General features: G+C 42.6%; 1 protein-coding gene across 1 annotated transcript in view; it reads right to left on the bottom strand.

The window, feature by feature from the left end:
* Window positions 1-503: 503 nt before the first annotated feature.
* The window catches only part of kcnh4a (potassium voltage-gated channel, subfamily H (eag-related), member 4a), a 219,971-nt gene continuing 194,976 nt past the window's right edge, over window positions 504-25,498 (bottom strand). Inside the window, exons 15-16 of the mRNA XM_072248954.1 lie at window positions 12,838-12,914; window positions 504-1,478 (exon numbers count right to left, since the gene is read on the bottom strand). Of these exons, the coding sequence (XP_072105055.1) occupies window positions 504-1,478; window positions 12,838-12,914 (1,052 nt within the window). The remainder of the gene's footprint in view (window positions 1,479-12,837; window positions 12,915-25,498) is intronic.

The raw sequence follows: 25,498 nt of genomic DNA, 5'->3' as shown, positions 1-25,498 counted from the left end.
AACCGAATAGTTTTCCTTCAGATATTTCTGATTCTAGATATTGTTCAAGATCAGAAGAAGTTAAATCCTTCTTCTGTGAACCTCCACTGTAAATTAAACTAATTTCTCAGGTTGTTGCAACATTATCTCTGCAAAATGCTTCCTTATTCAAATGCAAATTGCTCTTGTCAATAGCCTAACATTGTGTTCTATTACGTCGGACTAGGAAAGGGCAGATTGATTTGCAGTTTGATACTCCTGATGCTCTGTTCCTGCCATTCATTACCTTGAATTGTATCTTAGTGAATGCAACCCAATATAAATGACTTCATGCCCAAGGATAGCCAGCCATGAAACTCAACAACTTGTGAGCCCAAATAATCAGTTTAAACTCATTTCCCTAAACATGTCATTTGCTCAACAGATATGAGTAACACAAGATTAAGGAAATTTACTCCAGAGCATATGGCTCCTTTGCAAATGTATTCTATGAGTCCCTGAATCAATTTCGAAACTACTTGATCTCAAGATATACATTCATCGTTTGTACCTCCCGAGTTCATATCCATCAGATCCTCCATAGAGCTCAAGCCAGTAACTGTAGAAGTGGGGAAACACTGATTGGAGCTTGGCGAACCAAAAATGTTGTGACTGGGATTGGGAATCACTGAGAAGGACTGACCAACATTTAGAGAGACATTTTCAGACTGGCAAGGCATTGGAATGATAGAAATAAGCGGGCTGGTGGAGGGAGAGATTGTGACAGAATGCGCAGAGTTCTCTGTGGGTTGCATGGCACCTGAAGTTCTCGGTACAGATCGACCTGGACTTGCAGTGATCAGAGGAGAGTTATGTGGACTTGAAGGAAGACAGAGAGAGTGACAAGGGCTTGGTGATGTTGAAAAAGTGGGCTTTTGTGAGACTGGTGTTTGTCGTCCAGGTTTGGAGCCACTGCTCACCGGCAGCGAGGCTGGCTGAGCAACGTTTGGAGAGGCAGCAACTGACTGAGTAAGATTTCGATTTATGTCTGTGAGAGTCACTGGGCTCTCTCTTTGATCTCCCACAGTCACCTGATAATGAAAAGATGCCACCGGACTTGAGACTGCATGGAAGCAGTCCAGCACTGGATGAAGTTCCACATCTGCTGTCCTTTGGCATGACACTGTTGCCCTCACAGAGCTTCCAGGATAGCATGCAGCCGAATGGCTGTTGTAATTCCATGAGCTGGGAACCTCTGTGCTTCGGCTGAGCTGAGCCATAGGAAATGGTCCAGACTGCACACGAAGAGTAGACTGCTGTAAAGAATGTGAGCATCTTGGTTGCCATTCATTCCCACTGCTATCAGTAGAAGGAGATGAAGAAGAAGCCATGGAGACACCATATGGTGCGTAGGCCATTGCAGGTGTGTACTGCTGAGTAGACATTTGCCTTTGAAGAAGGTGCATCATATGATGAAGCTCCTTGGCGAGATGAGATACCTCCTGATTTAGATTATTCATCTGCAAATAAATAAACAAGTCATGTTCTTGTCAGCTGAATGGTTCTGTTGTATTTATTTCAAGTAGTTATTGTATTAATTATAATGTAGATCCATAATTGAACAAAAAAAGCTGAATAAATGATAAAAAGACAGTACTAAATAAATTTACCACAAAGTAGTACCTATTTATACAATAGGTATGAAGTATTAGCATGTCTAGATTTTGGATTATACAATCATAGGCTTAAACAATGTGCCACAGATGACATTGCACAAATACATAAAACACACAATAAATTCAAAATATAGATGATGATAAGCCACCATTTCAACTGATTTAAGTTTGTTTTCTTCATCTTCTTGCTTTTGATCAGAACAATGTGGAAGAATTAGAAACAGCAGCACAGTTTGGCATCAGGTTCAATTATAATAGGCTGACACACTCATGCTCTATTATGACCTAGTGAGGATGAACAGTACTTGTGGGAGTGTTTTTCAATAATAAGTGAACACCATTGGAAATGGAGAACAGAAAATTAGTGGAATAGGATAATAATTCTGCAATATTTCTGCTACTTTACATAAATTCAATTTTTATTTGGAGTAAGTAGGCAGCAAAGATATTGTCCAAAATCATTAAGAAATTTCTGAGAATAATCTCTTCCCTACTCAAAAAAGTGGCATATGTTGAACTAATAGTTTTGATGCATATTTCTAGAATTCTGAAGCATCACCCATGGCATGCTCTGCTGTGTGAACGCTACTAATGATTTCTCCATGGGACTTCATATGTGAAGCTGCCATCAAGCAAGTGGAAAGTGTCAACTTTTCGACTTCTTTCTGCTGTGTGGGTGAAATTGTTAAATATAATTAGCGCAATAAACCAGACACTCAAGCAATCTCACTCATTAAGTTCTGTTCATCTTCTTTTCTCTTTGAGGCAATCTACCTGTTAACATTGCCATGAATGAGCATCGCTCTGGGGCAAATGCTGGCTGAATGCCTTGTGTCAGAGTTTGCAAAATAACCACCCATGCAAGTGAAGCTTTTTGCACTGCATCCTGGAAGGTGAAGTACAGACTTCACCATTAGTTAGGTTCATTAATCTAATGCCATACCTAAACCATGTAGACAAAGCATAATGTACAGAATGGTTGATCATTGATCTTTGTAATATTAGCAGATTTTAATAAACAAATGAAAAGAAAATGTAACAAATTTAACTCTGAGGAAACAAAAAAAAAGACAGTCCTCATCATGACTCAATGACTCTGTAACTGTCCTAATGGCGTAACTTAATGTAGAACAGGAGCGCTGTGGTAATGTCAGTGTATCAATTAACCAGGAGCTGCATTACTAACTTGAGACATGACTTCAAATCTCATCTTTTCAGCTGGGAAATTTAAATTCAGTAAATTAAATATGAAACACAAAGTTATTGATGATTTTATAACCATTAGATTGTCATTAAAACCTCACAAGATTTCTCGTATTCTCTTGAGAAAAGAATTTACTGTTATCACCCTGTGTCTCCAAAGCCATAGTGTAATGTACTGACTCTCAATTGACCTCTGAAATGGCTCAACAAGCAACTCAATGTTAATTTAGGATGGGAAATAAGTGTAGGCCCAGCCAGAGAATCCTACATCCAATAAATGAATCAAAGAGGAGCCGGGTGACGTTCACAATATGTGCTCAAACATACCTGAATAAGGTAGTAGAGCTCAATTAGTTCCTGTGGAACTGTATCCAGTTAGGAGTCAATGCCTTCAGGAGTAAATTAGTAAGAAGACATAAAATAAAAAAGATGTTGGAAAATGAAACCAACTTTTATATTTGCACTCTAACTATATTAATTTTTCTCCAATCATGCATGGTTCAAAACAAAGAAATTGTTCTGGACCAAACGTCTGCCTTAACAAATCAACCAACCAAGAACGTACTAACGAAAGATTATTGACTTGAAACATTAACTGCCTTTCCCCTTCATGGATGTCCCCCGATGTGTGGAGTGTTTTGAATATTTTCTGCTTAGACACGCTATTGCAGAGTGATGTATGCAGAACAACACAAAAATACCAATGAGAATGGTAAAAGGGAGTGCTGGTGGAGGAATAAAACTGTCCACATTTTATTAAATTGCATTATAGGATGTTTCTCAAATATCTATTTAACCAGGTGTGTCAGTTCCTTCTCTCTTCTGAAGGATGACGCCACTGACAATTCAGCTCTCCTTCAGAATTGTAACGTGGTTTGGCTGTGTTATATGTTTGATGTCAGAACTCTTGACTTAAAGGATAGGAATATATAGGAGACTTCCTGTGTACACACATTGGTTTTTGTTGCTGGAAAAATAATCTGCCTAGGGATTTAGTTCCCAATAGGTAGTAGTAGATATATACTTAGGTGCAATGTAGCATTGTAGTCTGCTTCAGAATTTCAGACCAAGGGTATAGTGTACTGATTAAGGTCTGGAATAGTTCACAACAAGATCTCAAAGCTCTCTCCCACTGATGCTGCCGGACCTGCTGAGTGCTTCCCAATTTACAGTTTTTGTTGTATTTCCAACATAGGCAGTATTTTTCTTCTAATGTTTTTTAGTTTTCCCTGGTTAGAATTCTTGTTTTATATGTTTTTTTTTGTGTTTATATATATGCCACCAATTGTAATGGCTTTATTTTAAAACTAAAACCAATTTCTAGTTTTGGAAAAACTTACCTGGAGTATGAAGAGAAGGAACTGTGTTAAATAGTGCTTTATTTATATATTGGGAAGATCAACAGTAGAGAACAATGTGGGCAACATGGTAGCATAGTGGTTAGCATTATGCTATTACACATAATTGGACACAAATGACACATTTCACTATGTTTCAATGTACATATTGTAAATAAAGATAGTATTTAAACTTTAGAGCAAAGAAAAGCCTATGCTATATAAATTATGTAAAATAATTGTACATTGGTGAGAAAAATATTCTTTCTGACTTTTTGATGAACCTTACAGTGATTAAGCTCTGGAAAGTGAAGGGGTTTTAGTTATTCTTTGCAACACATACAAAATTCTGAAGGAACTCAGCAGGTCAGGCAGCATCTATGGAAATGAATAAACAGTCGATGTTTTGGGCCAAGACCCTTCTTTGGAACTGAGAAGGAAGGGGGAGGATGCCAGAATGAAAAAAGTTGGGGGAGAGGAATGAGAATAGCTGGAAGGCGATGGGTGAAGCCAGGTGGGTGGGAAAGGTAAAGGGCTGGAGAGGAAGGAATCTGACAGGAGAGGAGAGTGGACCATAGGAGAAAGGGAAGGAGGAGGGGCACTAGGGGGAGGTGATAGGCAGGTGAGAAGAGGTAAGAGGTCAGAGTGGGGAATAGAAGAAGAAGAAAGAGGGAGGGAAAAATATTTTTTTACCAGAAGAAATTGATATTCATATCATCAGGTTGGAGGCTACCCAGACAGAATATATGGCGTTGTTCCTCTGCTCTGATTGTGGTCTCATCTTGGCACAAGAGGAGGCAATGGACTGGCATGTCAGAATGGGAATGGGAATCGTAATTAAAACGTTTGGCCACCAGGAAGTTCTGCTTTTGGAGATTGGAGTGGAGATGATTGATGAAGCAGTTTCCCAACTTATGGTGGGTGTTACCATTGGAGAGGAGGCTGCATCAGGAGCACCGGACACAACAGACAACCCCAGCAGTTGTTTGGGACCCTGAATGGAAGTTAGGGAGGAAGTTAATGGGCAGGTGCAGAGTAGTGGGAAGGGATGAATGGACAAGGGAATCACGGAGGGAGCAATCCCTGCGGAAAGTTGGGGGGCAGGGTGGTGGGCATGTAAAGATTAATTTCCTGGTAGGATCCCTTTGGAGATGGCGGAGGTTGTGGAGGATGATGTGTTAGATGTGGAGGCTCATGGGGTGGTAGGTAAGAACAAAAGGAACTCTATCACTGTTAAGGTGGCGGGAGGATAAGGTGAGTGTGGATGTTCAGGAAATGGATGAAATGTGGGTGAGGGTGGCATTAATAGTGGAGGAAAGGAAACCCCATTCTTTGAAGTAAGAGGACATCTCTGATGTCCCGGAAAGGAAAGCCGCATCCTGGGAACAGATGTGCCGTAGATGAGGGAACTACTATCATTTATGAGGGAACTACGTATCATTTTTACAGGAGAAAGTGTAGGAAGAGGTATAGTCAATATAACCATGGGAATTGGTAGGTTTATAAAAGATGTCGGTTGACACTTTGAGAGGGTGGTGTCAGAAATGGGCCAAGTAAATTTAAGGGCAGGGTGGAAGTTAGAAGAAAAGTTGGTTAAATTGATGAGCTCAGCATGGGTGCATGAAGCAGCTCCAATGCGGTCGTTAGTGTAGCGGAGAAAGGGCTGGGAAGCATTACTGGGGCAGGCTTGGAACATGGACTGTTCTACATAGCCAACAAAAAGGCAGGCGCAGCTGGGACCCATGTGAGTTCCCATGGCTACCCCTCCAGTCTGGAGAAATTGGGAGGAACCGAAGGAAAATTTGCTGAGGGTGAGGACCAGTTCTGCCAGACGGAGGAGGGTGATGGTGGAGGAGAACTGGATGGTTCTTTTGTTGAGAAAGAAGCGGAGAGCTTTGAGGCCTTCTTGATGGAAGATAGAAGTGTATAGGGACTGAACATCCACGGTGAAGATGAAACGGTCAGGGACAGGGAATTGAAAGGTACTGAGGAGATTGAGAGCATGAGAAGTGTTGCGGATGTAGGTGGAAAGGGACTGAACCACGGGGGATTCTTTATCAGCTAGTGAGTATGAAATCCAAGTTTAGGTGAATCATGACTGTTTGACTGTTTTATGTGAATAGATATTACAGTATAATAAAAAGCTGATTATTCCTCAGTTGAACAGCGCAATTTCTTCCGTTTTCCTCCAAGAGTAATTTATCCCTACGTTTTGTCTGGTTAACCAAGGAAGATATCACTGATGAACCTGTTCCTATTCTAAATTAGATAAGATAAAAAAAACTCCAAAATGTTTCACTGCATTAGAAAATCTAAAAGTAGGAAAGCAGTGAGGTTGAAAGGTGTTGGTGTTCAGAAGGACCAGGGTGTCTTTGTGCACAATTTATTGAAAGTTAATTTTCAGTTTCTGCAAGTATTTGGAAAAGCAAAGGGTATGTTGGCTCTCTCGCAAAAAAGGTGGTTTGCTTCGAATATATAGAGCCCTGATAAGATTATTGTGGACGTTGCTGGTCTGCCTCCCTAAGGAGCGTTATACTTAATGCAGTGGAGCCTTATAACATTGATTCCCAAGATGAGGGGTTTTGCCAGATAATTATGCAGGCCAAACTGTATTGACTTGTGTTTCAATGAACAAGAGGTGATTTCATTGAAATATTTATAATTATTAACAGACTTTGATGCAAAGAGGCTATTTGTCTTGATGCAGGAGTTCTGAACAAGAGAGTCCCAGTCTCAAAATAAAGGACAGGCCAGTCAGGACAGAGGTGAGAAGAAATTTCTTCACCCAGAGGTTGTGGAGACTCGGTTGCTAGGTGTACGGCAAGAAAGAGACATTAAGGGAATCAAGGCATGGGTGGTTTGTGCAGGACAGTGGCACTGAGGTAAAAGCTCATGCATGATCCGATTGTAAGACAGAGGAAGCATGAGGGGTGCACTGGCCTTTGTTTCTATTTCTATGATCATATGTTTGCATTCTTAATGGGTTTGGTGTTTCATAATGCAGCTCTGTACAGGAATCCATCAGTGATCCATGATGGTCAAATCCATCTATTCACTTCTCAGTATGCCCATAATTGCCAGCAACTTCAGAAATTAAACATGGGTCTTTATGGCTTCCATACATGAGCCATCAGTGGGCAGCGTGCCCCTTCGAGAAATAGGGTCTGCAGCTGCTGGAGATCCAAAGCAACACACACAACATGTTGGAGGAACTCAGGCTGCATCTGTGGAGAGGGAAAAAGAGTCGACATCTTGGGCCAAGACCCTTCATCAGGACACATGAATGGAGGGACACGCTAATGAAGGGCCTATAAACTGTTGCAAAATGCAGTCAATTCTAAAGTTTTTTTTTAAACATTTGCTTATAGGATTGTGATGGGACTGGTAAGCAGGCATTTACTTTTCACCCCTACCTGACCTCAGTAGGCTATGCCAGAAGGTACTAGCTAGATTAATGAGTCCAGAGTCACGTGTGACCAGCTTGGGTAACATAGTTAATTTTCTTTTTTAAAGGATATTAATGAAAGTTGGCACTTTTTGGTGCTCCACACTTCATAAGGAGACATTGGATTTATAGAGGGAGAGAGAGAGTTCAAAAGAAGCAAGCAGGGGCAGTCACCACACTTTGCATGCCACTGTTCCAGAGGAGACATTGGATTGTGCATAATCAGGCACTTGGCAAGGTCCAATAAAAAGAAGTACGGTTTACGTGGAGCGGCCATTGTGTCAGAGGCCAGGGTATGGTGGGGACTTGGGTCTTTAGCTCATTGAAGCTTCGGCAAGGAGAGGCATATGGAGGTAGGTAGATCTTTTTCATGATTTTTTTGTTTGTTTCTTTCTTATTGCAGACTTGGAGCAGTGGGAATGCCAGGCAGGATAGTGGAATGCTCCTCTTGCGGGATGTGGGAAAGTAGGGTGACCCCCAGTGTCCCTGACAACTACAACTGCGAGAAGTGCAGCCAGCTGCAGCTTCTAACGCTCCATGTGAAGGAGTTGGAGCTGGAAATGGACAAACTCTGGATCATTTGGGTGGCTGAGCGGTTGATGGACAGGACATACAGGGAGGTAGTTACACCCAAAGTGCAGGACACAGGTAACTTCGTGATCGTCATGAGGGGGAAAGGGGATAGGCAGTCAGTGCAGAGTACCCATGTGGCCGTCCCCCTCAGCAACAGGTATTCCGCTTTGAATACTGTTTGGAGGAATGACCTAGCAGAGGAAAGCCACAGCAGTCAGGTCTGTGGCTCTGAAGGGAAGTATGGAGAAGAAGCAAGCTGCAGTGATAGGGGACTCGTTAGAGGAACAGAAAGAAGGTTCAGTGGACGGGAGCCAGATTCACAAATGGCATGTTGCCTCCTGGGTGCCACGGTCTGGGACATCTCAGATCAAATCTACAGCACTCTTAAGTAGGAGTTCCAATGACGTGGGTAGGAAGGGTGACAAGGTCCTGCAAAGTGGCTTCAGTGAGTTAGGCGCTAAGTTAAAGGACAGGACCTCCAGGGTTGTGATCTCAGGATTGCTACCCGTGCCACGTGATAGTGAGGGCAGAAGTAGGAAGATCATACAGCTTAACACGTGGCTAAGGAGATAGTGCAGGAGGGAGGGCTTCAGATTTTTGGATCATCGGGTTCTCTCCCAGGGAAGGTGGGGCCTGAACAAAAGGGAAGGTTTGCACCTGAACTGGAGGGGGACTAATATCCTTGTGGGAAGGGTTTCTGGTACTGCACATGGGGCGGGGTAAACTAGAGTTGCAGGGGAATGGGAACCAGAGCACCAGAACAGATAGTGGAGAGGTTATGGAGAAAGATGCTGTTAAGCCAACATACAAAGTCAGGAATCAAAAGACTGAGCATAGTGGGACTAATGTTGCGAGTTGTGTGTATTTCAATGCAAGGAGTATTGTAGGAAAGGCGGATGAGCTTAGAGCATGGATCAGCATGTGGAATTATGATATTGTAGCCATTACTGAGACTTGGTTCCAGGAGAGGCAGGACTGGCAGCTCAGTGTTCCAGGGTTCCGTTGTTTTAAATGTGATAGAGCAGGAGGGATTGCAGGGGGAGGCGTGTCATTACTAGTCAGGGAAAATGTCACGGCAGTGCTCTGTCTAGTCTGTCCAAACTGAGAACTTGTCTAGTGGGGCTTTATGGGTAGAACTGAGGAATAAGAAAGGTATGACAAAGTTATGTTACTATATTGTAGACCACCCAACAGTGCACCGGATTTAGAGGAGCAAATTTGTAGAGAGATCGCAGACTGTTGCAAGAAACATAAGTTTGTAATAGTCGGTGATTTTAACTTTCCACATATTGACTGGGAATCCCATACTGTAAGAGGGCTGGATGGAAAGAGTTTGTCAAATGTGTTCAGGAAAGTTTCCTTAATCAATACACAGAAATCCCAACTAGAGAGTCTGTGATTCTAGATCTCCTATTAGGCAATCAGACAGGGCAGGTGATGGAAGTTTGTGTAAGGGAACACTTTGGATCTACTGATCATAATGCCATTAGTTTCAAGGTAATTACGGAAAAGGATAGATCTAGTCCTGAAATTGAGATTCTAAATTGGAGAAAGTCCAATTTTGATGGTATCGGAAAGGATCTGGCAAATGTGGCTTGGGATGGACTGTTTTCTGGTAAAGGAGTGCTTAGTAAATGAGAACCCTTCAAAAGTGAAATTTTTGAGAGTATAGAGTTTTGTATGTTCCTGTCAGAATAAAAGGCAAGGATAACAGGTTTAGGGAACATTGGCTTTCAGGTGATGTTGAGGCCCTGGTTAACAAAAAGAAGGAAGTGCATAGCAGGTATAGACAGGTAGGAACAAGTGAGATACTTGAGGAGTGTAAGAAATGCAAGGGAACACTTAAGAAAAAATCAGGAGGGCTAAAAGAAGACATGAGATTGCTCTAACAGACAAGGTGAAGGAGTATCCTGAGGGATTCTACAGAAAAATTAAGAGGATAGGGTTGCAGGGGACAAAACTGGTCCTCTGATAGATTAGAATGGTAATCTATGTGTGGAGCCAAAAGAGATGGGAGAGATCTTGAATGGGTTTTTTTGTATCTGTATTTACTTGTGAGACGGACACAGAGTCTATCTTAGTGAGGCAAAGCAGCAGTGAGGTCATGGACCCTAAACAGATTACAGAGCAGGAGTTGTTTGCTGTCTTCAGGAAAATTAGGGTGTAAAAACTCTCATGGCCTGACAAGGTGTTCCCTCGGACCCTGGGAGGCAAGTACAGAAATTGCATGAGAGCTAGCAGAGATATTTAAAACATCTTTAGCCAAGGTGAGGTGCTGGAGGATTGGAGGATAGCTTGTGATGTTCCGTTGTTTAAGAAAGGCTCTAAAAATAAGCTAGGAAATTGTAGGCCAGTGAGCCTGACATCAGTAGGGGCAAGTTTTTGGAAGGTATTATAAGGCACTGGATATATGAGTATTTGGATAGACACGGACTAATCAGGAATAGTCAATATAGCTTCGTGCGTGATAGGTCGTGTCTAACGAGTCCTATAGTGTTTTTTGAAGAAGTTACCAAGAATGTAGTTGAAGGCAGTGGATGTTGTCTTCATGGACCTTAGCAAGGCCTTTGACAACGTCCCACATGGGAGGTTGTTCAAGAAGATTCACTCGATTGGCATTGGAGATGAGGTAGTAAGTTGGAGTGTTGGAGCGTGGCCAAGTGGTTAAAGCATTTGTCTAGTGACTTGAAGGTAGCTAGTTCGAGCCTTGGCTGAGGCAGCATGCGTAAGGCACCTAACCACACATTGTTCTGCGACGACACTGGTGCCAAGCTGTATGGGTCCTAGTGCCCTTCCCTTGGACAACATCGGTGGCATGGAGAGGGGAGACTTGCAGCATGGGCAACTGCTGGTCTTCCATACAACCTTGCCCAGGCCTGCGCCCTGGAAACTTTCCAAGGCGCAAATCCATGGTCTCATGAGACTAATAGATGCCTGTAAAGTTGGATTAGACATTAGCTTCACGAGAGAAGCCAGAGAGTGGTAGTAGATGGTTGCCTCACTGACTGGAGGTCTGTTGCTAGTCATGTGCCATAGGGATTGGTGCTGGGTCCATTGTTGTTTGTCATTTATATCAACAATCTGCATGATAATGTGATTAACTAGATCAACAAATTTGTGGATGGCACCAAGTCTGGGGAGTGGTAGTGGACAGCGAGGAAGACTATCAAAGGATCTGGACCAGCTGGAAAAATGGGTTCAAAAATGGCAGATGGAATTTAATGCAGACATTAATTACACTTTGGAAAGCCCAACTCTGTGTAGGTCTTACACAGAGAGAGGTAGGGCTCTCTGGAGTGTGGTAGAACAGAGGGATCTGGGAATACAGATCCATAGTTCCTTGAAAATGGTGTCACAGGTAGATAGAGTCATAAAAGAAAACTTTTGGCACATCATAAATCAACATATTGAGTACAGGAGTTGAGATGTTATGTTGAAATTGTATAAGACATTGGTGAAGCTTAATTTGGAGTATCGTGTGTAGTTTTGGTCACCAACCTAACAGGAAAGATGTAAATAAGATTGAAAGAATGCAGAGAAAACTTATAAGGATGTTGCTGTGTCTTGAGGACCCGAGTTGTAGGGAAAAATTGAACAGGTTAGGACTTTATTCCCTAGAATATGAAAGATTGAGGGGAGATTTGATAAGGGTATACAAATTATGAGGAGTATAGATAGGGTAAATGCAAGCAGGCTTTTTTCCACTGAGGTTGCGTGAGACTAGAACTGGAGGTCATGGGTTAAGGGTGAAAGGTGAAATGTTTAAGGGGAACATAAGGGGGAACTTCTTCACTCTGAAGCTGGTGAGCATGTGGAACGAGCTGCCAGTGCAAGTGATGGATGCAGGTTCAATGTCAACATTTAAGAGAAATTTGGATAGGCACATGGATGGGAGGGGTATGGAGGGCTATGGTCTGGGTTCAGGTCGATGGGACTTGGCAGATTAATGGTTTGGCATGGACTAGATGGGCTGAAGGGCCTGTTTCTGTGCTGTAGTGTTCTATGACTCTATAACAAAATAGACTACTAACAACAAGCTGGCTGTTTCTTGGTCACCATGGAGATGACTTTTTTTTAAAATTCTGGGTTTATTTTATTACTTGATTTTAAACTCTCCAGCTGTCACAGTGGGATTTGAACTCATGTCTTATTATGACTAGATCTCTGCATGCTGGTGCAGTAACTTTGCCTCCGTGCTACCAAACCCTCAAGCTAGCAGGTGCAAGATGGACAGGAGGAACTAACAATGCTTCAGGCAGAAGCTGGAAGATGCTTCCCACACAGTATTTACTGCTACAGCTCCAAATGGGAATCTGGGAATTGCTTGTGCCAATGAAAACTATCCAGTCAGCAGTTTCCCAAGATCACTGATAATTTCAGTAGTTGCAACAATTCCTCAACGTGTGTTCCCTAGTATTATGCCACAAGGAGATGAAGTGCGTTAAAGTTTCATGCAGTCCTTAGATGATGAGAGAATAATCAGAAGACAAGTTCCCAACATGTTGCTTCTGTCCATGTATACTTCCATGCTGTACCTCTTGTTATGACCAGGATATCAATGTTGGAACTCTGAATAGCCTGCTTCCAGTGGCAGCTCAGCCCTGATATAACATGAATTACTTGAGAGTTTTCCCACATACTTTACCTCCTGATTAAGTCGGCAGATGTTCTGCTTTATTTCCTGTGCCTCAGCTGCTGCAGTGGAATTCCCCTGAGATAAAGCTGTCAACAAAAGACAGTATTGTTAAAAGGTACCTAGGGCAAAGAAATGGAGGGGGGGTGGTGGTGTTGGGGAAAACAGAGAAAACAAATCAGAGTGAGCCAACAGAAGGTAGGTTTAATATGGTTGCCTGTGACAGAAATTGAGATTATCAACGGAAGTGTTGAAAGGTTTGTACGTTCTCCCCGTGTCCACACACGTTTCCTCCAGGTACTCCAGTTTCCTCTGACATTCCAAAGACATACGGGTTAGTAAGTTGTGGGCACGCTTTGTTGGCATGATATTTGTGGCCGCCCCAGCATATCCTTGGACCTTGTAGATTGTTGATACAAAACGAAACATTCCACTCTATCTTTCGATGTTTCAGTCTACATGTGACAAATAAAGCCAACCTTTAACTTTATAAGTTCTGAAAAACTTCCAGGTGATTTTCTGCAGGAAAGGTAAATTATTGAATTAAAGTGATCATACTGTATTATAGTTTCCATATAGCCTCCTGTGTGTACATCCAGTCAGATGTACTTCCAACTATGTAGAAGTACTTAATTTATAGTCATTGAGTAGGTTTTCTTTATTTGAATATTTTAATATGGATAAACATTTTGAATTGATGTTCCAGTAGGACTGGGCTATTCCAAACTTCAAGCTTGATCTCAAAAGATAAGAGGTTTAGAAGGGAGAGCTAGGGAGCTGCCAAGGGTTCCTGCCAGGCAACATTATCCCATTAGAAAAAACTGCAGATGCTGGAAATTCAAAGCAACACACACACAATGCTGGAGGAACTCAGCAGGCCAGGCAGCATCAGTGGAAAAGAGTAAACAGTTGACGTTTTGGGCCGAGACCCTTCAGCAGGAAGTGGAAAGGAAGGGGAGCCGTCAGAGTAAGAAGGTGGGGGGGGGGGAGGGAGTAGTAGGTGATAGGTGAAATGGGAAGAGCGGGAGGGGTGAAGTAAAGAGCTGGGAGGTTGTTTGGTGAAAGAGATAAAGGGCTGGAGAAGGGAGAATCTGATAGGAGAGGATAGAAGGCCATGGAAAAAAGAAAAGGGGGAGGAACAACAGAGGGAGGTGATGGGCACGTAAGGAGATAAGGTGAGAGAGGGAAATAGGAATGGAGAATGGTGAAGAAGAGGGGGAAATTACTAGAAGTTTGAGAAATTGATGTTTATGCCATCAGGTTGGAGGCTAACCAGACAGAATATAAGGTGTTGCTCCTCCAACCTGAGTGTGGCTTCATCTTTACAGTAGAGGAGGCTGTGGACTGACATGTTGGAATGGGAATGGGAAGTAGAATTGGAATGGGTGGACACCAAGAGATCCCGCCTTTTGTGGCGGATGGAATGAAGGTTCTCGGCAAAGCAGTCTCCCATTAGTCCCATTAGTCTCATGCGATGAACCACAGAAAAGGATAGGCGAGGACTTCCCTCTTCTCCAACCACTAGTCACATTAAAAATTGGTGCAGTTAACAAGTAGGACAAGAGACACTGCCTAGTCAGTGCCACCTGAGCTAAGTCACTTTACTGGAGCATAGACACAGAATTTTCTGATCTCTGAAAACCACTGACTGAATGCGAACGATGCAAAGACCTGGAATGTAGTTCCGACAACAATCAGAAAACTAATTCATTTGTAGAAACACATCATCTTCTGCTGGAGGAACTCCGTTGATCAATCAACATCTGTGCAGGGTTTGGGGGAGGAATTGTGGATATTTTGACCTGGCAGAGGACGACACCGGCGATCGGGTCTCTGACACTGAGCCTGGTTCCGTGGTGCAGAAGGGAAAGAGGAAGATGAGGAATGCGGTAGTCATAGTGGATTCCATAGTCAGGGGAACAGGCAGGAAGTTCTGTCAGCCTGACAGAGATACCCGCATGGTGTGTTTCCTCCCTGGTGCCAGGGTACGGGATGTCTCGGATCAGGTGCAGAGTATTCTGAAGGGAGAGGGTAAGCAGCCAAAGGTCTTGGTACCAACCCAGAAGTCTTGGTACACATTGGTACCAATGACATAGGTACAAACAAAAAAATGGAGGAGGTCCTGAAGAGAGATATCAGGAAGTTGTGTAGGAAGCTGAAAAGCAGGACCTCCAGGGTAGTAATTTCAGGATTGCTGCCTGTGCCACATGCTAACGAGCGCAAGAATAGCATGATCAGGCATATTAATGCGTGGCTGAGAGACTGGTGTAGGGGGCCAGGCTTCGAGTTCCTGGATCATTGGGGCCTCTTCTGGGGGAGGTATGACCTGTACAAAAAGGACGGGTTACACCTGAACCCAAAGGGGTCCAATATCCTAGCAGACAGGTTTATTAGAGCTATGAGGGAGGGTTTAAACTAATTTGGCAGGGGGATGGGAACCGGAGTGATAGGGCTGAGGAAGAGGAAAACAGAAATAAATTAAAGATAGCGTGCAACAGAGATGATAGAAAGGACAGGAAGGAGATGAGGCGTAATCACAGTCAGTGAGATGAGTTACAGGGCAATAGAGGCATGGTGCAGTTAAAACAGAAAGCAACAAATACTGGACTGAAAGTGTTATATTTGAATGCACGCAGCATAAGAAATAAAATGGACGATCTTGAAATTCAGCTGCAGATTGGCGAGTATGACGTTATGGCTTACGGATGGCTGCCGTTGGGAGTTCAACATCCAAGGTTAGTAGGCGGTGGGGGTGGTGTGGCCCTGTGTATAAGAAATAATATTAAGTCATTAGAAAGGGATGACATAGGATCAGGAGGTGTAGAGTCTCTATGTGTTGAGTTAAGAAATGGTAAGGGTAAAAGGACCCTGATGGGAGTTGTATACAGGCCTCCAAGCAGCAACAGGGATGTGGATTACAAATTACAGCAGGAGATAGAAAAGGCATGTCAGAAGGGCAATGTCATGATAATCATTGGGGATTTTAACATGAAAGTGGATTGGGAAAACCAGGTCAGTACTGGACCTCAAGAGCGAGAATTTATAGAATGTCTAAGGGATGGTTTTTTAGAAAAGCTTGTTGTTTAACTCACGAGGGGACTGGCTGTGCTGGACTGGGTGTTGTGCTATGATCTGGAGGTGATAAGAGAGCTTAAGGTTAAGGAACCCTTAGGGAACCATGATTACAATATGATCAAGCTCACTTTGAAATTTGAGAAGGAGAAACTAAATTCCAATGTGTGAGTATTTCAGTGGAATAAAAGAAATTACAATGGCATGAGAGGGGAACTGGCCAAAGTTGACTGGAACGGGACACTAGCAGGAGGACAGCATAGCAGCAAAGGCTGGAGTTCCTGCAAAAAATGAGAGAAGTGCAAGACAGATATATTCCAAATAAGAAGAAATCTTCAAATGGAAGAAGGACACTACTGTGGCTGACAAGTGAAGTCAGAGTCAAAGTAAAAGCAAAAGAGAGGGCATACAAGGAAGCCAAAGCTAGTGGGAAGATAGAGGATTGGGAAGCTTTTAAAAACTTGCAGAAGGAAGCTAAGAAGGTCATTAGAAAGGAAAAGATGAATTACGAAAGGAAGCTGACGACTAATATCAAAGAAGATACTAAAAGTTTTTTTTAAGAATATAAAGGGTAAAAGAGAGTCAAGGGTAGATATAGGACCAATAGAAAATGATGCTGGAGATATTGTAATGAGAGATGCAGAGATGGCAGAGGAACTGAATGCATATTTTGCACCAGTCTTCACAGTGGAAGACATCTGCGGTAAACCGGACATTCAAGAGTGTCAGGGAAGTGAAGTATGTGCAGTGAAAATTATGACTGAGAAGGTGCTCAAGAAGCTTAATGGTCTGAGGGTGGATAAATCTCCTGGACATGATGGAATGCACCCTCGGGTTCTGAAGGAAGTAGCTGGAGAGATTGTGGAGGCATTAACAATGATCTTTCACGGATTGATAGATTTTGGCATTATTCCGGATGACTGGAAAATTGCCAATGTTACTTCGCTATTTAAGAAGAGTGGGGGCAGCAGAAAGGAAACTGTTAGCCTGACATCAGTGGTTGGGAGGTTGTTGGAATCGATTGTTAGGGATGAGATTACGGAGTACCTGGAGGCACATGACAAGATAGGCCAAAGCCAGCATGGTTTCCTAAAAGGAAAATCCTGCCTGACCGACCTACTGCAGTTCTTTGAGGAAATTACAAGCAGGGTAGACAAAGGAGATGCAGTAGATGGGGTGTACTTGGATTTTCAGAAGGCCTTTGACAAGGTTCTGCACATGAGGCTACTTAGCAAGATAAGAGCCCATGGAATTACAGGGAAGTTACTAACATGGTTGGAGCATTGGCTGATTGGCAGAAAACAGAGAGTGGGAATAAAGGGATCCTATTCTGGCTGGCTGCCAGTTACCAGTGGAGTTCCACAGGGGTCGGTGTTGGGATCACTGCTTTTTACGATGTATGTCAATGATTTGGACTATGGAATTAATGGATTTGTGGCTAAATTTACTGATGATACAAAGATAGGTGGAGGAGTGGGTAGTGTTGAGGAAATAAAGTCTGCAGAGAGACTTAGATAGTTTAGGGGAATGGGCAAAGAAATGGCAAATGAAATACAATGTTGGAAAGTGTATGGTCATGCAATTTGGTGGAAGAAATAAATGGGCAGGCTATTATTTAGATGGGGAGAGAATTCAAAATGCAGAGATGCAAAGGCACTTGGGAGTCCTTGTGCAAGATACCCTAAAGGTTAACCTCCAGGTTGAGTTGTTGGAGAAGAAGGCGAATGCAATGTTAGCATTCATTTTTAGAGGTATAGAATATAAGAGCAGGGATGTGATGTTGAGGTGCTATAAGGCACTTGTGAGATCACACTTGGGAGTATTGTGTGCAGTTTTGGGCTCCTTATTTTAAAAAGGATATACTGACATTGGAGAGGGTTTGGAGAAAATTCACAAGAATGATTTCAGGAATTAAAGGGTTCCTGTATGAGGAATGTCTGACAGCTCTTGGGCTGTATTCCTTGGAGTTCAGGGAAATGAGGGGGGATCTCATAGAAACATTCCAAGTGTTAAAAGGCCTGAACAGATTAGGTATGGCAAAGTTATTTCCCATGGTAGGGGAGTCTAGGACAAGAGGACACAACTTCAGGATTGAAGGACGTCCGTTTAGAACAGAGATGTAGAAAAATTACTTTAGTCAGAGGGTGGTAAATCTGTGGAATTTGTTGCCACGAGCAGCTGTGGAGGCCAAGTCATTGGGTGCATTTAAGGCAGAGAAAGATAGGTTCTTGATTAGCCAGGGCATCAAAGGGTACAGGGTGAAAACAGGGGAGTGGGGATAACTGGAAGAATTGGATCAGCCCATGATTGAACAGTGGGGCAGACTCGATGGGCTGAATGGCCTACTTCTGCTCCTATATCTTATGGTCTAAATCCTACATCAGTACTGAGAGAGGAGAGGGGAGACAGGCAGTACGAAAAGTGGGGAGGGAAGGATGGAGTTAGACATAGCAGCTGGAGGGAAAGATTACTTAATGCCTCCTTCCGGTGTGTCACACCCCGCCCCCCACCTCCATGTCCAATCAACCTCCCAATTTTTCCACCCCCACAACATCTTTGTTGGCTCCATTCATCCACTGCACAGGGTGTTCGCTCACTGGTTCTTCCTCCCCACGTTTGGTTGTGATTCTCATTGTCACCTCCTTTACTTATTCAGACTCCAGCACTGATAGCCTTTACATAGAACAGTACAGCACAGTGCAGGCCCTTCGGCCCACAATGTTGTGCTGACCCTCAAACCCTGCCTCCCATATAGCCCCCCACCTTAGATTCCTCCATATACCTGTCTAGTAGTCTCTTAAATTTCACTAGTGTGTCTGCCTCCACCACTGACTCAGGCAGCGCATTCCATGCACCAACCACTCTCTGAGTAAAAAACCTTCCTCTAATATCCCCCTTGAACTTCCCACCCCTTACCTTAAAGCTATGTCCTCTTGTATTGAGCAGTGGAGCCCTGGGGAAGAGGCACTAGCTATCCAATCTATCTATTCCTCTTATTATCTTGTACACCTCTATCATGTCTCCTCTCATCCTCCTTCTCTCCAAAGAGTAAAGCCCTAGCTCCCTTAATCTCTGATCATAATGCATACTCTCTAAACCAGACAGCATCCTGGTAAATCTCCTCAGTACCCTTTCCAATGCTTCCACATCCTTCCTATAGTGAGGTGACCAGAACTGGACACAGTACTCCAAGTGTGGCCTAACCAGAGTTTTATAGAGCTGCATCATTACCTCGCAACTCTTAAACTCTATCCCTCGACTTATCAAAGCTAACACCCCATAAGCTTTCTTAACTACCCTATCTACCTGTGAGACAACTTTCAGGGATCTGTGGACATGTACCCCCAGATCCCTCTGCTCCTCCACACTACCAAGTATCCTGCCATTTACTTTGTACTCTGCCTTGGAGTTTGTCCTTTCAAAGTGTACCACTTCACACTTCTCCGGGTTGAACTCCACCTGCCATTTTTCAGCCCACTTCTGCACCCTATCAATGTGTCTCTGCAATCTTTATGTTCCTGTCTATCTCCCTCCAGCAGCTGTAACCTCTACCCACCTCACTCCAGCTACCTCTCCCTTTTTGCCTGCCTCCCTCTATCATCTACTGATCCCCTGCCCCACCTACCTGTCATCTTTCACCCCTTCCCAGTCCACCAATCACCTGTCTCAACCTTTGCCCTCTCCTCTTGAAATTGGCGATCACCCCTCTCCACTCGCAGTCCCGATGCAGAGTCTTGACCTGAAACATCAGTATAAGTTTTAGCGCAATTTGGCCTTTTTTTTTACCTTATTCCTTCCCTCTCATGCTATGACCATTGCCAGTCAGATTGCATGTCACTGACTGTCTTTCAAAGATTGCTGCTTTCAGTGCAATCAGAGCTGCAGGAATTCTCAGAGTGTTATTAGATAGGGATTTCCAAACTTCAGTTAGCTGTCATGAAGGAGTGAAATATGTTCAAGTCGAGCTGGTGTACAAGCTGGAAGGGAATATGCAGCTGACAGTGTTTCCATGTGCCAGCTACCTGTGTTCCTCTAAGTGGAACAAGGTCAAGGGCTTGCGTGATGTTGCCAAAGGATTCTTGGCAGGTTGTGTTATTGCATCTTGTAAATGGTGCAAGTTACCTTGGTAGAAGAATGGAGTGAATATTTAAGGTAGTGGACATGGTGCGTTGTGGATGAGGTTCAATATCACAAGTGTTGTGGAGGGTGTTCCATTTGCTTGTGGCTTTGGGGAGTTAAAGAAGTGAGTGACTCTTCGCAGAAAACCCAATCTCTTATGAGTACAGATTGCATGTGGCTGGTCCATTTAAATTATTGGTCAATCGCTGATAGTTGTAGAAGGAAAATACAGAGGTACAAATTTGTTGAAGAGACTTAGTGAAAAAACATGACCTGAAAGTTAAGGAGATGTAATGATCTGGCCAAAAAATTGAGAGCAGTAGCGCTTTCCTAACTTTAAACGGAGCTGTTCTGAGGCAAAGTAAACATTTGAAGAACGTACAGACATGTTAAATCTGTTCACACTACATCTTTAGAAAACTCCTCATTAAGAGGAGGAAATTCTTTGCTTGCTACGGCATTACGCGGTCGCAAAAACAGCTTAACCAGCGATCTTTCTGTCCATTCTTACTTGTGGAAATGTTTAATAGAGATGGGGAAATGGAAATAGCACTTAATGAAAGGCTAAGACTCCAGGCAGTGTAAGTTCCTAAATTCAGTTCAACTGTCGGGAGGAGGTGTAGAGTGGAGCAGGTGTCAAGCAGGAGAAGAAAATGTAGAAGAAAACCTGACAGGGTCTCATTATTCCCCTAGCAGTTTCTGCATTGTTTAAGACAGTCAATCATATGAATAGGAGGGGGTCAGAGGGTTATGCTGATGACTAGACTGGAAGGAGACTTCCTTGGAGCAAAATTTCTGGCAAGAACAGGTCAGGCTGAAGGACCCGTAATTTTACCTCATTTTCAGGGATGAGAGAGAAGCCCTCATGGCTTCTCAATCACATAACGAAATGTAGTGTTACCGCACTGCACAAAGTGACAACAACCACTTATAAACGGGATACACAAGACACTACAGGTTCTGGAATCTGGAGCAACACACATAAAATGCTGGAAAAATTCAGCAGGTCCTATGAAGGGAAATAAATGGTCAGTTGATGTTTTGGGTCGAGACTGGACTGACACTAACCTAGTCTAGATGAAGGATTTGGCCTGGAATGGCAGCTGCCCATTTCGCTCCATAGATACTGCCTGACCTGCTGCGTTCCTGCAGCATTTTGTGTGTTAATAAATGAAAGTTTGCTGCCGAAGGGTTTCGGCTGGAAACACTGATTGCTCAGTTCCTCCAGCATTTTGTGTGTGTTGCTCATTTCCAATATCTGCAGATTTTCTCTTGTTTGTGAACTTTTGCCTCACTTCAGATTTTGACTTCAAACAATTAATTTTAGTTGAGTGTTGCTTTCAGGAATGTTGAAATGTAAAGTCTTCAAACAAGTAAAACAATGAAGGTTAGTCAACTGGATCTGACACATTAGCATTGACTGTTAGATCTGACATGTGCATTATTCCTCCAGTCAGTTATTTCTCCTTGTAGTTTTATGCAAAATAAAATTTATAATTTTTCATACTCCTTGATTAGGCTTGAGATAAATGAACACATTTGTTTAACTTGTGGACAAGGAGCAGTGCAATGTACTTTGGATCAATTCTTTTGTGTCCTACAGCAATCACCTAGGAAACAAAATATTGCATTCTCACTACAAATAAGTCTTGATGAGATATAGTTTTCCTCCATCCATTAGCATTTATGGTCTTGGCACTCTTGTCCGGTGCTTAACAATAAATAGTAACATGAGATCAGACAGTTTTGAAACCCAATTATGTTATTGCATTCATCTTTCATAGTCGTTATTTAATGCTATCAGGGTAGTTGTGTAGCTGGGTAAATAATCTGTATTTTAGCCTTTGTGTCATTGTAACCGTAATGCTAAATTAATTGATCATATCAATTCCATAATTGATTCCATAAATATTAAATCTCAAGTGACGATTGATATTATGAAATACTTAATGTCCTGTCTTATTCCCTAGAATAAAGGACAGAGACACAGACTCGAGGCGTTCTATATGCTGAAACAATACTCAAGGAGCCTGTGCCGAGATTCCAAGGATCAGACATGGTAGAACAGGACTTTTAATTGGATCCTCACACAAATGAAATCAGATAGGCTGGGAACTCAGTGTTGGTGGACACTGGCTTAAGTCCATTTTGTTGCTTGGACACAGGTCTGTTTTGTTGCTGAATATCACAGTGGCACCAGCACCAAGCCAAGATGGACAATGACATCCAGAAAACACAATTCAAGCCCAGCTGATGTCCCTTATATCCTCCCCAGTGGCAGGTGTCAATGCCTGATCTTGGCCTCAAGGCAAATTTGCAAGATAACATACAGGAAACGCAACACATTGCTGAGCAATGTTCCCTGTTCACCCGCATACAATTGTCACTACATTTGAAATGGACATTTGCAAACCATGCGACCATCTCCACTCCTGTCCCTTAACCACTCCCTGGCTGGGTGCCTATGGGACACAGGTCCTACTTTGTTACAGAATACTGGTCAGTTTGGATGGTGGAGCTGAGGTGGGAGGGTGAGTATCGTGACTGGTTAGAAAAACAATTAATTTTCGTTTGGATACATGAGCAGGGCCCTGTGCACATCAGCAGTGAGGGGGAGGACAGAATAAATAGTAAGGCAAATACTTAAAGGAGAATCTACTTGTAGATGCTTTGGGATGACTTGCACTGCTGCTGTGGAGTTCCAGTGCTGAAGCAGACTTCAGCTCTTAGTCGTGTGTGCCTGTTTTCTTTGTGACATCAGAACATGCCCTGGGGCTCCTGGATGAAGAAATCAAACAGGATTTTAACTAAATTAGATTGTGCATCGCACAAAACGGTTGGGCTACTTCAGAGACTATGGGCAGCAACAACTTGCTTTTATACATTTTATATTTTATATATATATTATATATAGTTTAGTGAGATAAAATGATTTGAGATACTCTGCCCAAGCATAACTGAGGAAAAATTGCTATTGAACCAAAGCAGCAGAGGTTAGCAGGAGAGGGGAAAATCTGGGTAAAAAGATCTTTTGTAAATGCAGTGTAGAAAGAGGTGAGAGAGATAGAGAGGGATGCCAGTCTGCACCAGTACTTTGTTTTATGGACTTTTTTGCAGCCTTAAAAATGACCATAGAAACATAGAAAACCTACAGCACAATACAGGCCCTCAGCCCACAAAGCTGTGCCGAACATGTCCTTACCTTAAAAATTACCTGGCTTACCCACAGCCCTTTATTTTTCTTAGCTCCATGTACCTATCCAAAAGCCTCTTAAAAGACCCTATCGTATCCGCCTCCACCACCGTTGCCAGCAGCCCATTCCACGCACTCACCACTCTCTGTGTAAAAAACTTACCCCTGACATCTCCTCTGTACCTACTCCCCAGCACCTTAAACCTGTGTCCTCTTGTGGTAACTATTTCAGCCCTGGGAAAAAGCCTCTGACTATCCACATGATCAATGCCTCTCATCATTTTATACACCTCTTACAGGTCACCTCTCATCCTCCGTCACTCCAAGGAAAAAAGGCCGAGTTCACTCAACCTGTTTTCATAAGGCATGCTCCCCAATCCAGGCAACGTCCTTGTAAATCTCCTCTAATACTAGTCACCAATACTGGAATTACCATAGAAACTTGCGTCTGTGCTGAAGTGGATGATTTTGTTTGGTCCTTTCACATTGTAGGTCTCATCAGTTTACTGGAGTGCTGAATTGCCAGAATCCAATTAAATGTCCTTTGTTTTTGCAAACTTGTTTATGGTTAATACACCTTTAAGGTGTTGGGAGGAAAGTATGCGGGGGGGGGCGCGAATGTCAGAGAGATTTATTTTTACACAGTGTGGTGGGTGCATAGAATGTGCTGTCAGGGGTGGTGGTAGAGGCAGATACATTTGAGACATTTAAGAGACTATTAGGCACATGGATGGACCCCCATCACCAGTACATACACAACCCTTAGTGTCACTTTATGTACATACAATCAGTCTGTGTGTATAAAAGTTACTTGTACATTGTATTTTATAGGATTGCTTTTATATTTATATTTATTGCGTATTTTATTGTGTCCTTTATGATTATTGGGTTTTATTATGTTGCATCAGATCCAGAGTAACAACAATTTTGTTCTCTTTTACACGCATGTACTGAGGAATGAGAATAAACAACCTTGAATTTTAGTTCTTGAATGAAAGAACGGTGGAAGACTATGTGGGAGGGATGGGTTAGAGTGATCTTGGAATAGGTTAAAGGGTTAGCACAACATCGTGGGCTGAAAGGCCTGTACTGCACTGAACTGTTCTATTCTAATCTGTAAATCAATGTTGATCCTGAGTGTAAGATATTAAGAATGTGGGCTTGTTTTTAATGAACTGCACTAATCTAATGTGGCCGCTGAGCTGCTGCAGTTGGATGTTTCCAGAGATTCGGAGAGACTGGTTAGTCAAGGCTGTTAATGAGTCACTTTGTGGACTTCTAAACCTTTTCATCTCTCTTGTGCTTACTCAAGTGAACTCTCTTAAGTAGCAGACCAATTTCTTTCTTAAAGCTTTTCAAGTCACTATTAAAATAAAACTTTCATTTGGGCTGAAGTAGGTGATTGTGATTGGTGACATTAAGCTCTCATGAACCTGGCGTCATTACTCTCAGTCAAAATTATAAGTTCACTGGGAACTTATACTGAAATCTTGGACTACAGTAGTTTTATCCTACACCTACCATAAACTCAACAGATATAAGCAGCAGTCACTGACGAATGGCTTGGAAGAGAGATCCAGTATATTAATATTGCATCACTCAAAGTTTCGCGGCTGCAGCAGAAATGGTGTAGCTACAGACTGAGCTGCATGCCTGCTTATGATTACCTATACGAAATATAGATGCTTTAAAACATTGAACATATTCCAAACTTCCAAATAGAGTGTAATGTGGTCAGCACAATTCCCTTTCATTCAACAATTAATTATATTAAAGAAATCTCTAAGTTCTACCTAATTTCTGCTTCACGCACAAGACACACTCCGATTATCTGCTTCCCCACACAGATTAAATTTATCACATCATCTCAACCCTGTTAACAAGTTTCAAAGTGGATTTTTCTCTCTGCAAATATATCCATTTTTGCAGAGAATTAGCTCTTCAGGTAGTTAGTAGCTCTTTACATTGAATTGCCCTGCTCTTTGCAATGATTATGTAGAAATCTGAAAATTCCATGTTTTTCATATTGATTTTGCTCATTAAATAGAGGGGAAGCTTTGCTTCCAGCTGCCCAGTGTAGCGAAATAATAAACTGCCCTTTCATGAATGAATTAATGATTTTGCTACATCTAGTGCTCAAAGGAACCCTTCACCATACAGCTAACTCTTTAATCACAGGCTAGAAACCTATTTTATAAATTCCAATTAAAAAGTGTGATTCTCCTGTTTCAACATTTGTAGTTTGTCCATCGCACCTCCCATTTCTCTGTTCCTCCTTTCAAGGCCATG

This window comes from Mobula birostris, chromosome X (assembly GCF_030028105.1).
Source record: "Mobula birostris isolate sMobBir1 chromosome X, sMobBir1.hap1, whole genome shotgun sequence".
Taxonomy (NCBI): Eukaryota; Metazoa; Chordata; class Chondrichthyes; order Myliobatiformes; family Myliobatidae; genus Mobula; species Mobula birostris.
Note: the sequence above shows the minus strand (reverse complement) of the source record. Positions and strands in the feature narration are given on the sequence as shown.